The 13,430-nt window shown below is 37.4% G+C and overlaps 1 protein-coding gene across 4 annotated transcripts in view; it reads right to left on the reverse strand.

Annotated features, from left to right (window-relative positions):
* Positions 1–13,430, reverse strand: part of NCAM2 (neural cell adhesion molecule 2) — a 558,500-nt gene that overhangs the window by 115,397 nt on the left and 429,673 nt on the right. For all 4 annotated transcript variants that reach the window (XR_012161242.2, XM_073363287.2, XM_073363298.2 and 1 more), the window contains exon 12: positions 9,663–9,836. Coding sequence is in view for 3 of the 4 variants with exons in the window: in XM_073363287.2 (XP_073219388.2) it covers positions 9,663–9,836 (174 nt within the window). In the remaining variant the exon portion in view is untranslated. The remainder of the gene's footprint in view (positions 1–9,662; positions 9,837–13,430) is intronic.

Raw genomic sequence — 13,430 nt, forward strand, 5'->3', positions numbered from 1 at the left:
ACCTAGACAAATTGGAGGATTGGGCCAAAAGAAATCTGATGTGGTTCAATAAGGATAAGTGCAGGGTCCTGCACTTAGGACGGAAGAAACCAATGCACAGCTACAGACTAGGGACCAAATGGCTAGGCAGCAGTTCTGTGGAAAAGGACCTAAGGGTGACAGTGGACGAGAAGCTGGATATGAGTCAGCAGTGTGCCCTTGTTGCCAAGAAGGCCAATGGCATTTTGGGATGTCTAAGTAGGGGCATAGCGAGCAGATCGAGGGACGTGATCGTTCCCCTCTATTCGACATTGGTGAGGCCTCATCTGGAGTACTGCGTCCAGTTTTGGGCCCCACACTACAAGAAGGATGTGGATAAATTGGAGAGAGTCCAGCAAAGGGCAACAAAAATGATTAGGGGTCTGGAACACATGACTTATGAGGAGAGGCTGAGGGAACTGGGATTGTTTAGTCTGCAGAAGAGAAGAATGAGGGGGGATTTGATAGCTGCTTTCAACTACCTGAGAGGTGGTTCCAGAGAGGATGGTTCTAGACTATTCTCAGTGGTAGAAGAGGACAGGACAAGGAGTAATGGTCTCAAGTTGCAGTGGGGGAGGTTTAGATTGGATATTAGGAAAAACTTTTTCACTAGAAGGGTGGTGAAACACTGGAATGCGTTACCTAGGGAGGTGGTAGAATCTCCTTCCTTAGAGGTTTTTAAGGTCAGGCTTGACAAAGCCCTGGCTGGGATGATTTAATTGGGGATTGGTCCTGCTTTGAGCAGGGGGGTTGGACTAGATGACCTCCTGAGGTCCCTTCCAACCCTGATATTCTATGATTCTATGATAATAGTAAGTTAAAATCAAAGTAACCGTTTTAGTATTAGGATAACAAACCAATTCTGCTTCTACTATATATCCTTAATCAAGTATGAACATTTTCCTCCCACAACGCAAGTTTATAGTTATAACTTGTGGAACTTTTTATGGTTTTCACTGAAATAACTCACATATGAGGCAGGTAATTTCACTGTTTAAGCATTCATCGATAGCTGGCAGGTGCTTTGGCAAGTAGACCAGAGTGGCCAAAATGATTAGTGGTAATATCACAGGCTCACTGCCTGTACATGCCATGGCTTTGTGATCCCAGGAATTAGTGCTACCATGAAGACTGATACTTTCTAAAATGCCCATTTAATTAATTTAAAGTAAAATATCTATCTGGGATTTTAAAAATAAAAGGTCTGATTTTCCATTACCATGCATCTTGTGCAGCCATTTACAAAATGCCACCATAGTGATTTGTTAGTATTTGACACACAGTTCTGCCTCATTTTGAATTGGCGTAAATGATGGCCCGTTGGGAGAGTCAAGTCATAAAAGCTAGACTCTAAACCCAGACGTGTATTTTGTGTAGCTTGGAGTATCATTTAAAACGTAAACACAAAAAACACCACCATGATAACTTCTGATCCCTTTAAGTTCCCACAGTGTGTTCATAATATTCTGCAACTGGATACACAGTTCTCACTAAAGGAAAAAAAAAACAAAACTAAACTAATCTAAAACAGGGTTGTCTTGGGACAGACATCTGGCTATATCAGAGTAACCAAGCTTTCATAGATTTTGGATTGTTCTAAGTGGCTTGCACTGTACCAGGCATTTGTTTACAACTTTTGCTCATTGGAATGGGCTCCTGAGTTACACATCTCTTGCCATGAATGTCCTGGCCAGAGATCAGTTGCACAGCCTTTTTTTCAACATGGTTCAGAAATGAAGAAATGGGTAAGACAGAACATATAATCTAAGAAGCAATGGGCAATAACTATCAACAATCAGACATTGGATTACCTCACTATGAAAATGCCATGATAATACAAAGATTAGATTTCAGCACAAGAAAGGACACCTTATTATAATGTGTTTTTCATATAGAGATGTGGATAAGACCTCCATGAAAGATCACATAACATAAATCTATGAAGTCTCTTGAGGGTACATGTGTTTGAATTATGAGGCATCTGTCAAATAAGTCTAAGCATTTGTTTGGAGACAGCAAAGTGAAGCTGAGTAGTTTTATCCTGAATCTTGAACTGCACACAAAAATTACTACAATTTTACCACAGGTACACTTGGAATACCATATATTATGAAAAGTAAAACAGAATAACATCATAATAAATTGATAGACCACCTTTTATCCTGAAGGATCCCAAAGAGATTTACAAATTATATGCATTCTCTCTCTCTGATACAGCCACCTCCAGGGAGGAAAGGCAACACCCACATGTATAACTTCAGGGGTTCAGCCATCTCATCAGTCATACAAACACAACTCCCATTCACTTTAATAGGATTTGCAAGTAAGGGAGGATCACCCCAGGCATGGCACATAGAATAACAGTGGACAAATATTTGGGTAAAGGCAAACCCTTAGTCTATTAAAATGTGTATAGGAAAGTTTAATAAATGTGCCCAGACCAGACATGGCCTTTATTTTTAAAATCTCATGAGAAACTGTTCTCACAATAAAGAGGATGGAATTCAAGGTACCAATTTAGGAAGGATGCAAGAGAAATTGACCCTACTGGCATTTGAACTTGGGAATGTAGATATTTCAAGCCTGAGATGCATGGCCTCAAGAGCCTAAAGAAGGACTGATATTATTTTAAATGCATTCTCGAGATAGATAATAAAGTTAGCTTATACTTATACTTGTACTTATAACTTGAGAACTATTTGGGAGCAATCTGTAAAAAGCTACATATTTATAAGAGCAATATAACTTTTCCCTTACATATTGTTCCTAAAGAAAACATGGTTGAAACCTAATTATTAAGTGTTACATTCCTCTGTGTGTGTCTTTCTGTCTCTGTTTAAAATCACCCTATTGCACCACTTGTAGCCCATATACTGATAAAAAATCCTTTTGTAATAATGAAACATGGAACTAAGCATTTTTATGAAAATAAATGTATTATTCCTCCTTCTATTTTACATTATAATGAAGCACTGGAAGAAAATCATAGAAATTAGGAGAACATACCCTTCTTACAGACAGTGCTGTTTAGTATTGACCCAAAGAATATATTAAAATGAATGAAATTTAGTTATGAATGATAATATGTTAATCTGCATTCCCCTTGGGAAAGTGTATATATAGCAATCTATCCTAGCAGAACATGAATAGTATGGTTTACATTTCATAACTAGGGCAGCACCAAGTTCATTGAGGCTTGATCCTCCTCTGCCTTGTACATTGTGCAGTCATTTATACTTGTGCAAAATGTGTGGGAAGGGATTGTGAAACACTACCTATGAGGGCCTGGTTTACCTTTACTTTGCACCTAATGCTGTCATTTGCATCAGAGGTCAAAAGAGTGTAAACCTCTATCATTCTGCTTTCATAGCATTTAATACCAAGTTTTCACAGATCTAAACACCTGCAGAATGTGAAAGGCAATAGAAAATCATGCCTTGACTTTTTGACTTTTACCTTCTTATAAATAGTAAGGAAAGTTTGCAGACACGTGATACACATAGACAATGGCATGTAGCCAATCTGCAATTGCTAGCAGCAAATATCTCCAATAGCTGATAATGATACACTAGATGGGAAGGGCTTTGAGTTACTACAGAGAAGTCTTTCCCAGGTGTCTGGCTGGTAGATCTTGCCCACATGCTCAGGGTCCAACTGATTGCCATATTTGAGGTCAGGAAGGAACTTCCCCCAGTTCAGGCTGGCAGAGATCCTGGGTTTTTTTCACCTTCCTCTACAGCATGGAGCATGGGCCACTTGCAGGTTTAAACTAGTATAAAGGTGGATTCGCTAGAACTTGAAGTTTTTAAATCATGATTTATGGACTTCAGTAACTCAGCCAGAGGTTAGGCATCTATTACAAGCATGGGTGGGTCACGATGGTCCATTCTGATTTTATAGTCTATGAGTCTATTCTTCATTGAGGAGTAGGCAAGATAGCAGGGTGAAGGCTTAAAAGAAAACTGGTTATGAATTATCTAAACACACAAAATAAACAGCCTCAAGGTTTATTACAGTTGAAGACTTTTTTCTCATTCAAAAAGACAAAAATGGGGGAAAGCATTTTCATTGGGGTGGGGGGAAGAAGCAGCAGCAGCAGTTGTAGGCTGACAAATGCAAGAGAAACTGCAACCAATCTCAAAGATATTTTTTTGAAAACGTTCTAAACAATTGAAAATAGCAATTTAATATGGAAGTGCTATCTCAGTGTTAACTACAATGACATTGAAAATGGGATAAAAAGTAACAAAGGGGAGTTTAGAAAGACTTTTAGAAAACATGCTGAAGCAGTCTGAAAGTAAGAGAATTGAAGGAATGAGGTGAAGGCCCGTATCTTTATACTGGGTCCTGCAATGTTAGTGATCACCTGTCACAGAAGATCAAAAAGAATATTTTATGGTAGTTTTGGCTTGGTGAACTTCTCTGTCTCTGTAATGAAGAGATAGTCAATAGAGGGATTTTTGTTTTGTGACTACATTACATCATTAAGAACAGCCAAAACAAAACTGAAATGAAATACACTTGCAATATCTGCATTGTTTTACAATTAAAATAAATCAGGCACATTTTATTGCTTTGTCAGACAGTGTAGTGTAGGATTACCAATCTGTGTATGCTGTGGGCTGTTAAAAATGAACATTTTTCTCCAGTGGTATCAGAGATATTGCAGTAGTTTCCTATATTTACAATAGTTTCAAGGAGTGTACTGTAGCAGTAAAATATTTTACAAATCTTTACTAAAGTCCTCAGTGTACTAGCAGAAACAATGATTTACTATATCATCCTCTGTTAACTATGGATACATGATGAATTTTTTACTCTAATCAACTGCACACTCAACTCTCCCTCATATGGTCAGACATTCAATTTTTCATCTATTTACAAAGCACAGAGGCTCTCTGAAGTTCAAAAATTATTCTTCAGGTTTTGGAGAGGGGGGCTCTGAACTGTTACTACTAGCAGAAGTAGTCACAAATATTACCGACTTCTGAGTTATCAGAGGATAATCTGATTTTTTCCCCACCTCTCAGTGTTGCAGTGTGGGGCAGAGTCGCACAGTGGAATGGAGTGTAAAGTAAGAGACTCAAGGGAAGTGGAGCTGGATAGTTGAAAGGAAATAGAGTGTGACACTAAGGGAAAGAGAGGGGAAATTGTGTAGAAAAGGGAATAAAAAAACGAATACAGCGGGGAAAAAGGGGACAGCAAGAAAAAAATGGGGACATTATGAGGTTTAGTGTCCCATATTACCATTCATTCTGAGGGGCTGTGTACCACATTGCACCAGTTGAGTGGTATGGCTATGCAGATCCAAGGAATTTCACAGTCTTGTTCACAGAGGGGCTGATCACAAACAGCAAGTACTTGTGCTCACTCTTAGTTTTCACAATGAATTAATGTACACTTCAAAGAGATATTGTACTAAAGCAATCCCAGCAATCAATAAGCCTTGTTCCCCTAACTCAAAACACATGAATCAACTATAAAGTATAATGCCCCCAAAAAATCTTTCAAAATCAAACAGTGGAAAACATGGCAAATAGACAACTCCAGGAAGTACTGATAACAGGATAGGTCAATGCAATTCCTTTTTTATGTAATCAGTTCATCTCTGTACACTCCCAACATTAAAAACAAAGACTAAAATTCAAAGAAAGTCTTCTGGGGAGATGTCTTAACATACTGCGATACACAGTTAATGCTAAAGCATTCTCTTCTTTAGCCTATCTCTCAGCTTAAATTAAGCATCTTGCTAATGTCACACCCAGATGCTAACTGTATTGTCTTTGGTAACAGGGTCCAGATTACATTTCCCTATATCACAATTTTCCACATAGCAATGCAACTTAATTTTTTTCATCACTGAGTGTTTAGTGTGTTGTAATTATCAGTGGAGGCTCCTAGTCTCAGTTCATTGCACCACCCTTATTTGAAAACAAAAGGAAAAATGGAATGGGGAGAGGAGGAAGACCACCCACACACATGCCATCTGGAGGAAATGGATTGTCTTAATACATCTTGTTTTCCCTAGACCTGCAAAACTTCTGAGTTCTGAGGCTAACTACTACTGCTACTGCTATTATGTTGTGGTAAAATGCACTAAAACCAAGACACTATCCAACTTCCACAAAACACTGATGCAATATAGAGTGTTCAAATGAAAACAAATAAATAAATAAAAACAACACTACTACCAAACGCCTAAGGTCGACTCTCCCTCTTATTTTCTCTTCTCTACTAAAACTTAGGAATGAAGAACAGATGGAGAACAGGAAATAAAATAGAAGTATCACACTACATATGCAACAGCAGAAGCAACAGATTTCCCATTGACATTTCAGACTTTGGATTCCAAACTGAACTAATGAAGCTCACAGGTGTGGTTCTGATACAATATGCATCTAATTGTTCAGCTACTTTTTTAAACTTCTTAAGTCAGGAAACCAGGCTGCAAATCTGGCAAGATCACAGTCTCATCATGAAAGTTGCAATCAGGCCAGAAATGTAGTACTTCCAATCTTTTCTCTTGTGGTATTTCCACTGAAAATTATGAACAGCAAAATCTTGCAGAATTGGAAGGATGGGAATAACTAGAGCTCTGGGATATACTTTTTTTCATTTTATTTTTTTTAAATTCATTTTATTTCATTATATCCATTAAAATATTTTATTTTTATTAGATTTACATTAATAAAATACCTGAAATCGCCATATATAAATCCCCACATCCAGCCCTGCTATCCACTTTCTGCCCCACATCCAGCCCTGTTCGCCTTCCCCGCACAGGGTTCCCCGAGAGGGAGCTGCCATGACAGCCTGGACCAGGCAGCAGTGCATGGATCATGCACCCTTGCTCCAGTGGTGGCACCAGCTCCTCCCATCCCCTCACCCTCAGTTCCCTACCGAGCCAGGCTTCTGGAGGGCCATTTTAGCATCACCAGCCCTTGAATACTACTGCCAGCGACAGGGACCAACAACTCCACAGCCAGCTCCATGTGGCTCTGCTCCCCGCCAACAAGGAGAATAGCCTGGCCTGAAATGGTGCCCCCATTGCTATCCTGTGTGCCAGGTCAGAATGTCATTCACTCGTATTTGACATCAAATTGGGGGGAGTGGTGTTGCAGCCTGGCACCCAGTGTTGGAACTCAGGGGTGCCATTCCAAGCCAGGCTCTTCTCTTTGTCAGCGGTGAGGCAGGGAGCAGAAGAGCATGGAGCCACTGCTGAGAGACTGGTTCCTGCTGCTGGCAGCATCATCCAAGGGCAGGTGGTGCTAGAAACTGTGGCAACTACAAAAGGTGAATTTTCACTTTATACACTGGTTTGTTTTATTTCATGCTATTTCATATCTGTGATAAAGACAGAGCTCTAGAATAACCAGTCCTATCTGAATCTTTAAAAATGGTGGAGTTGGTTCAGGTTTTGAGTGAAGGCTTAGGTCAGCTCCTATTTAGAGATCTGTAGTTTAACGCTAGAGCTCACACTGACTTACTGCATCACCTTGTCAGGAATTAAGGTGGGAAAATAATTTTGGGGCAGCAGCGAGACCAACAGCAGCTGGGAGAAAAATAACTATTTTTAAAAGTAATCTTTAAATACCTAGTTAGACTCAATTGACTACACTGAAATACTCAGCAGTTAAAAAAAGTCCAGCACAGGTCTAGGCACCACTTAAGACCCATTCAGGTCTTAGATAGTTGTGAACATTTGCACAATACACCTGGTTTTAAGATCACCATTGAAAAATTCATTACATTTTCTGCAGTAGATGTCTTATTTTTTTCAATACTGCTCATAATTTTTGTAGTTTACAATCAAACTGTTAGAGCTGGATGGGAACTGGATCTTTTTATTTCACAGGGAATTCTGCAATTTACAAAAAAAAGAGGTCTAAATTGACTGTAAAACAAAATTCTAAAAACACATTATATATGTTTATATATTGGGCTGATCAAAACATTTCACTTAGATAAAGTTGAAATGTTTTGTTCCAATTTTCCTTTTATATTTTAGATTATATAACATAAAGCTTTGAAACAAATATAAATTCAAAATGGAAAATTTAAATTTCTGATTCTGAAAAGGTCAAAATGGAACATTTCAATGACATGAGAACACCTTTTTCCAGTTTTTTTTTTAACAAGCATTCATCAATATTGAAATATTTCTGCAAATATGTCTACCACAGACAAATTGGCATGTTCCAACAGAAAAATATGCCATCAGAAAATTTCCAAACCAGGTCTAAAAATTTTAATTTTAAGATATTCCCTTTTGAAAAAGGTGAATATATATATATATATATTTTACAATGGGAATATTGTATACTTTATATATAAAATGTGTGTGTGTGCATGCATGCATGTGTGATCCTTTCATATCTGGAAAACTGTCAAAAAGATTGTGTTCAAACTTTCAAAAATTCAGGTTCAGGAAAGTAAATCTGGAAAATGTGAGAACCAACAAGTGAAGGTTTTATGAAGTGAAGAGGTGGGAAAACAGGATGTTTGAATATATATCTTGTGCACCCTTAACTGTAACAGTCAAATTGACCAAAATCTTAATAATATATTTCTGGGCAACAAAATAAATGAGCCACATTCTGATTCAATAGCTATAATAATACCATACTAAAGATTAAAAGGAGATGATTTGGGGCTGAACCCCTAATCCTATCCTCTTGATTTGACTGGACTATGCTAAACACAGAACATGTGTGTGAGAGTCAGAGAGATTGGACACATTTGTGTTCCCCTAATCCTGTAGACAATGAAAATTAGTTCAGCCCCTGTGTAAATCAGGAGTCTCGGGGCTACTCTAACCTATACCAGCTGAGAACAACACCCAAGGGCAGGAGAGGGCCTGAGAGGGATTGCTGTACTGCAACACCTTCTGGCCAACACCCTTCTGTCTCCTCTAGGCATGCAACTGACTTGCCGATGCCAGGGGGATCCTCAGGTGACTCTATTTAGATGAGACTTATAGACATTTTGTGTCTTCAGAGTGGTGTCAAGTGGCCACAGGTTGGCCAAGTTCTGGCCCATCTGTCCAGCATCTCAACCATGCAATATCTCAGGACATTTATTTTAGCACTAAAGAGATACGAGTTATTAATAGTTTATAAATATGTTTTAAAACATATGTAACAAAGATTAACTAGTATATAAAAGGTTATAGAGTAGCTAAAATCAATAATTCATCATCAGGATTTAAATAGCACACACTAGCCCTCTTAATATTTCTTAATTAAATGCACAGTGAAGCATATTCAAGACTCTTAATTTAATTCTTCTGTGATTTCCCTTCTTTGTGATTGATCACTTTGCAAACTGTGTTCCTCATATTGCATAACTGGCATAATAAATAAATCAAAATCATTACTCTTTGAATAACTTTAGGTTTGTTTACCAGACTTCTGTAAAACCAAGAAATAATGTCAATGAACATTTAAAAGACTATAAAAGGCCAGATTCTCAGCTTATGTAAATAGGTTTAGTTCCACTGAAGTCAACAGAACTATCTACAAGAACTGAGGATATGACCCAGGAAGTAATATTGATAGGTGAGACAAACTCAGATAACAAGAATTTATATTATTACTCCTTGATAGTATCTTAATAATTTTTTTTTAACTTTTTTACAGACTCACTTTGAACTCCATGGGAGCGCACTACTTTCCAAGTTTCTGAAGCAACTTCTTTCACATCCACTTGGTAATGATGAATGGGCACACCTCCATGTGAATCTGGCTTATTGAAAGAGACCTTGGCAATAGTCTGTGACAACTCTATAATTCTTACTCCGTAGGGACTGGATGGCACATCTAGAAAAGAACAAACATCAATTTAATTCAACAGTAGTAATCAGATAATCCACAGAAAGCACTTGATTATCCATCTCAAACAGCCTCCTCAGAAAAAAATAGGTTATAAAATATTTTAATGCATATGACTTCAGGTTCTGTTTTAAATAGTTAAGTTTACATTATAGTCCAGTGATATGAAACCACAAGTAAAAGAAACAAACATTCTTGTATGGACAATTAAACAGTGTTAAAGTGCATATAAACATACTCCATTTCACCAAGGAGATGGTTCTCTTCTGTCTTTCTTTCATAGTACAATCAAGCTAATTTAGAGGAAAACAAGAGTGGATTGACTTTTTTTGTTCACTATTAGGGCTGTTGATTAATCGCAGTTAACTCATCCAATTACTTCAAAAAATTAATCACAGTTAAAAAATTAATCATGATTAATTGCACTGTTAAACAATACAATACCAATTGAACTTTATTAAATATTTTGTATGTTTTTTTACATTTTCAAATATATTGATTTCAATTACAACACAGAATACAAAGTATATAGAGCTCACTTTATATTATTATTACAAATATTTGCAGTTTAAAAATGATAAACAAAAGATATACAGTAACTCCTCACTTAAAGTCGTCCCAGTTAACATTGTTACGTTGCTGATCAACTAGGGAACATGCTCATTTAAAGTTGTGCAATGCTCCCTTATAATGTTGTTTGGCAGCCGCCTGCTTTGTCCACTGCTTGCAGGAAGAGCAGACCATTGCAGCCAGCTGGTGGGGGCTTGGGGCAATGTGCATCTCTCTCTCTGTCACACAGGGTGTGTGTCTCGGTCTCTGTCTGCCATGCTGTTTCCCCTCCCTCCATTCCTGCTGCCTTGCAGAGTGTGAGGCTACATTAACAACAATGGGATAACTCTTGAGGGCTCAGTCAAATGCTAGTTCATCATTTAGCAGTAAGGCATTCCCTGGGAAATATTCCACCCTCTTCCACCCTCTGACTTTACCACCTCAACCAAGCTTCATAATCATCATTGCTGGGTACAGTATTAAATTGTTTATTTAAAACTTATAATGTGCGTATATATATATTTATATAGTATAGGTTTTTGTCTGATGAAGAAAATTTTCCCCCTGTTTACATTAATTCTTATGAGGAAATTGTATTAACTTAACATCGTTTCACTTAAAGTTGCATTTTTCAGGAACATAACTACAATGTTAAGCAACGAGTTAATGTAGTATTTTTCAATTCACCTCATACACATACTGTAGTGCAATCTCTTTATCATGAAAGTGCAAATTACAAATGTAGGGGGGTTTTGTTACATAGCTGCACTCAAAAAACAAAACAATGTAAAACTTTAGAGCCTAAAAGTCCACTCAGTCCTACTTCTTGTTCAGCCAATCACTAAGACAAACAACTTTGTTTACATTTACAGAACATAATGCTGCCCGCTTCTTATTTATAATGCCACCTGAAAGTGAGAACGGACATTTTCATGGCACTTTTGTAGCCAGCCTTGCAAGGTATTTACATGCCAGATATGCTAAACATTCATATGCCCTTTCATGCTTCAGCCATCATTCCAGAGGACATGTGTCCATGCTGATGACACTAAAAAAAAAATGTTAATTAAATTTGTGACTGAACTCCTTGGGGAAGAATTGTATGCCTCCTGCTCTATTTTACCTGCATTCTGCCATATATCTCATATTATAGCAATCTTGGATGATGATCCAGCACATGTTGTTCATTTTAAGAACACTTTCACTACAGATTTGCCAAACAGTGTGAGATTTCTAAAGATAGCTACAGAACTTGACCCAAGGTTTAAGAATCTGAAGTGCCTTCCAAAATCTGAGAGAGATGAGGTGTGGTGCATGCTTTCAGAAGTCTTGAAAGAGCAACACTCCAATGTGGAAACTACAGAACTGAACCACCAAAAAAGAAAATCAACCTTCTACTGGTGGCAACTGACTCACACAATGAAAATGAATATGCGTCGGTCCACACTACTTTGGATCATTATCGAGCAAAGCCCGTCATCGGCATGGACACATGTCCTTGGAATGGTGGTTGAAGCACGAAGGAACATATGAATCTTTAGCTCATCTGGAAGGTAAATATCTTGTGACGCCATCTACTACAACAGTGCCATGCAAACACCTGTTCTCACTTTCAGGTGACATTGTAAACAAGGAGCGGGCAGCATTATTTCCTGCAAAAGTAAACAAACTTGTTTGTCTGAGCAATTGGCTGAACAAGAAGTAGTACTGAGTGGACTTGTAGGCTCTAAAGTTTTACATTGTTTTATTTTTTGAGTGTGGTTAGTTTTTGTACATAATTCTATATTTGTAAGTTAAACTTTCATGATAAAGAGATTACAGTACATTATTTGCATTAGGTGAATTGAAAAATACTATTTCTTTTGTTTTCACTATGCAAATATTTGTAATAAAAATAATAATATAAAGTGAGCACTCTACACTTTGTATTCTATGTGGTAATTGAAATCAATATAGATTCATAGATTCATAGATATTTAGGTCAGAAGGGACCATTATGATCATCTAGTCTGACCTCCTGCACAATGCAGGCCACAGAATTTCACCCACCACTCCTAAAAAAGACCTCACACCTATATCTGTGCTATTGAAGTCCTCAAATTGTAGTTTGAAGACCTCAAGGAGCAGAGAATCCTCCAGCAAGTGACCCGTGCCCCATGCTACAGAGGAAGGCGAAAAACCTCCAGGGCCTTCCAATCTGCCCTGGAGGAAAATTCCTTCCCGACCCCAAATATGGCGATCAGCTAAACCCTGAGCATATGGGCAAGATTCATCAGCCAGATACTACAGAAAATTCTTTCCCGGGTAACTTGGATCTTACCCCATCTAAAAACCCATCACAGGCCATTGGGCCTATTTACCATGAATATTTAATTACCAAAACCATGTTATCCCATCATACCATCTCCTCCATAAACTTATCGAGTTTAATCTTAAAGCAAGATAGATCTTTTGCCCCCACTACTTCCCTTGGAAGGCTATTCCAAAACTTCACTCCTCTGATGGTTAGAAACCTCCAATATATTTGAAAATGTAGAAAACATCCAAAAAATTTAAATAAATAGTATTCTATTATTCTTTAGCAATGTGATTAATCATTCAATTAATCAGAATTAATATTTTTAATCGCTTGACTGCCCTATTCACTATATAACTAAGTAAAGGGGAATAGCAGCTTTTAAATCAAACTTAAATCAGCTATGCTTTCTATCTAAATAGAGAATTCAGATTCTGTATTCCTATAAACAGATTAATCTGTCATAAAAATAAAATATTAAAGCAAAATATAAAAATATTCATACAAAACTATTTAGCCATTTTTATAAAATTCTGCGGTGCAGTCAAACATACACATTTCTTTTTCCTGGACTGGATTCCAAAGTATTGTCAAGGATCTTTCTGAAAGGTTTCTGTTCTATTTGCATTTTAAGGATTAATTTGCAGTCTAACTTGGAGATGAAATATGTTCTCTGTAATCAAAAACTAGAGCACAGTTTTCAAAGCAGAAAAGAACAATAAAAATATTAATCATAG

Source organism: Lepidochelys kempii, chromosome 1, assembly GCF_965140285.1.
Source record: "Lepidochelys kempii isolate rLepKem1 chromosome 1, rLepKem1.hap1, whole genome shotgun sequence".
In the NCBI taxonomy this organism is placed as follows: domain Eukaryota; kingdom Metazoa; phylum Chordata; order Testudines; family Cheloniidae; genus Lepidochelys; species Lepidochelys kempii.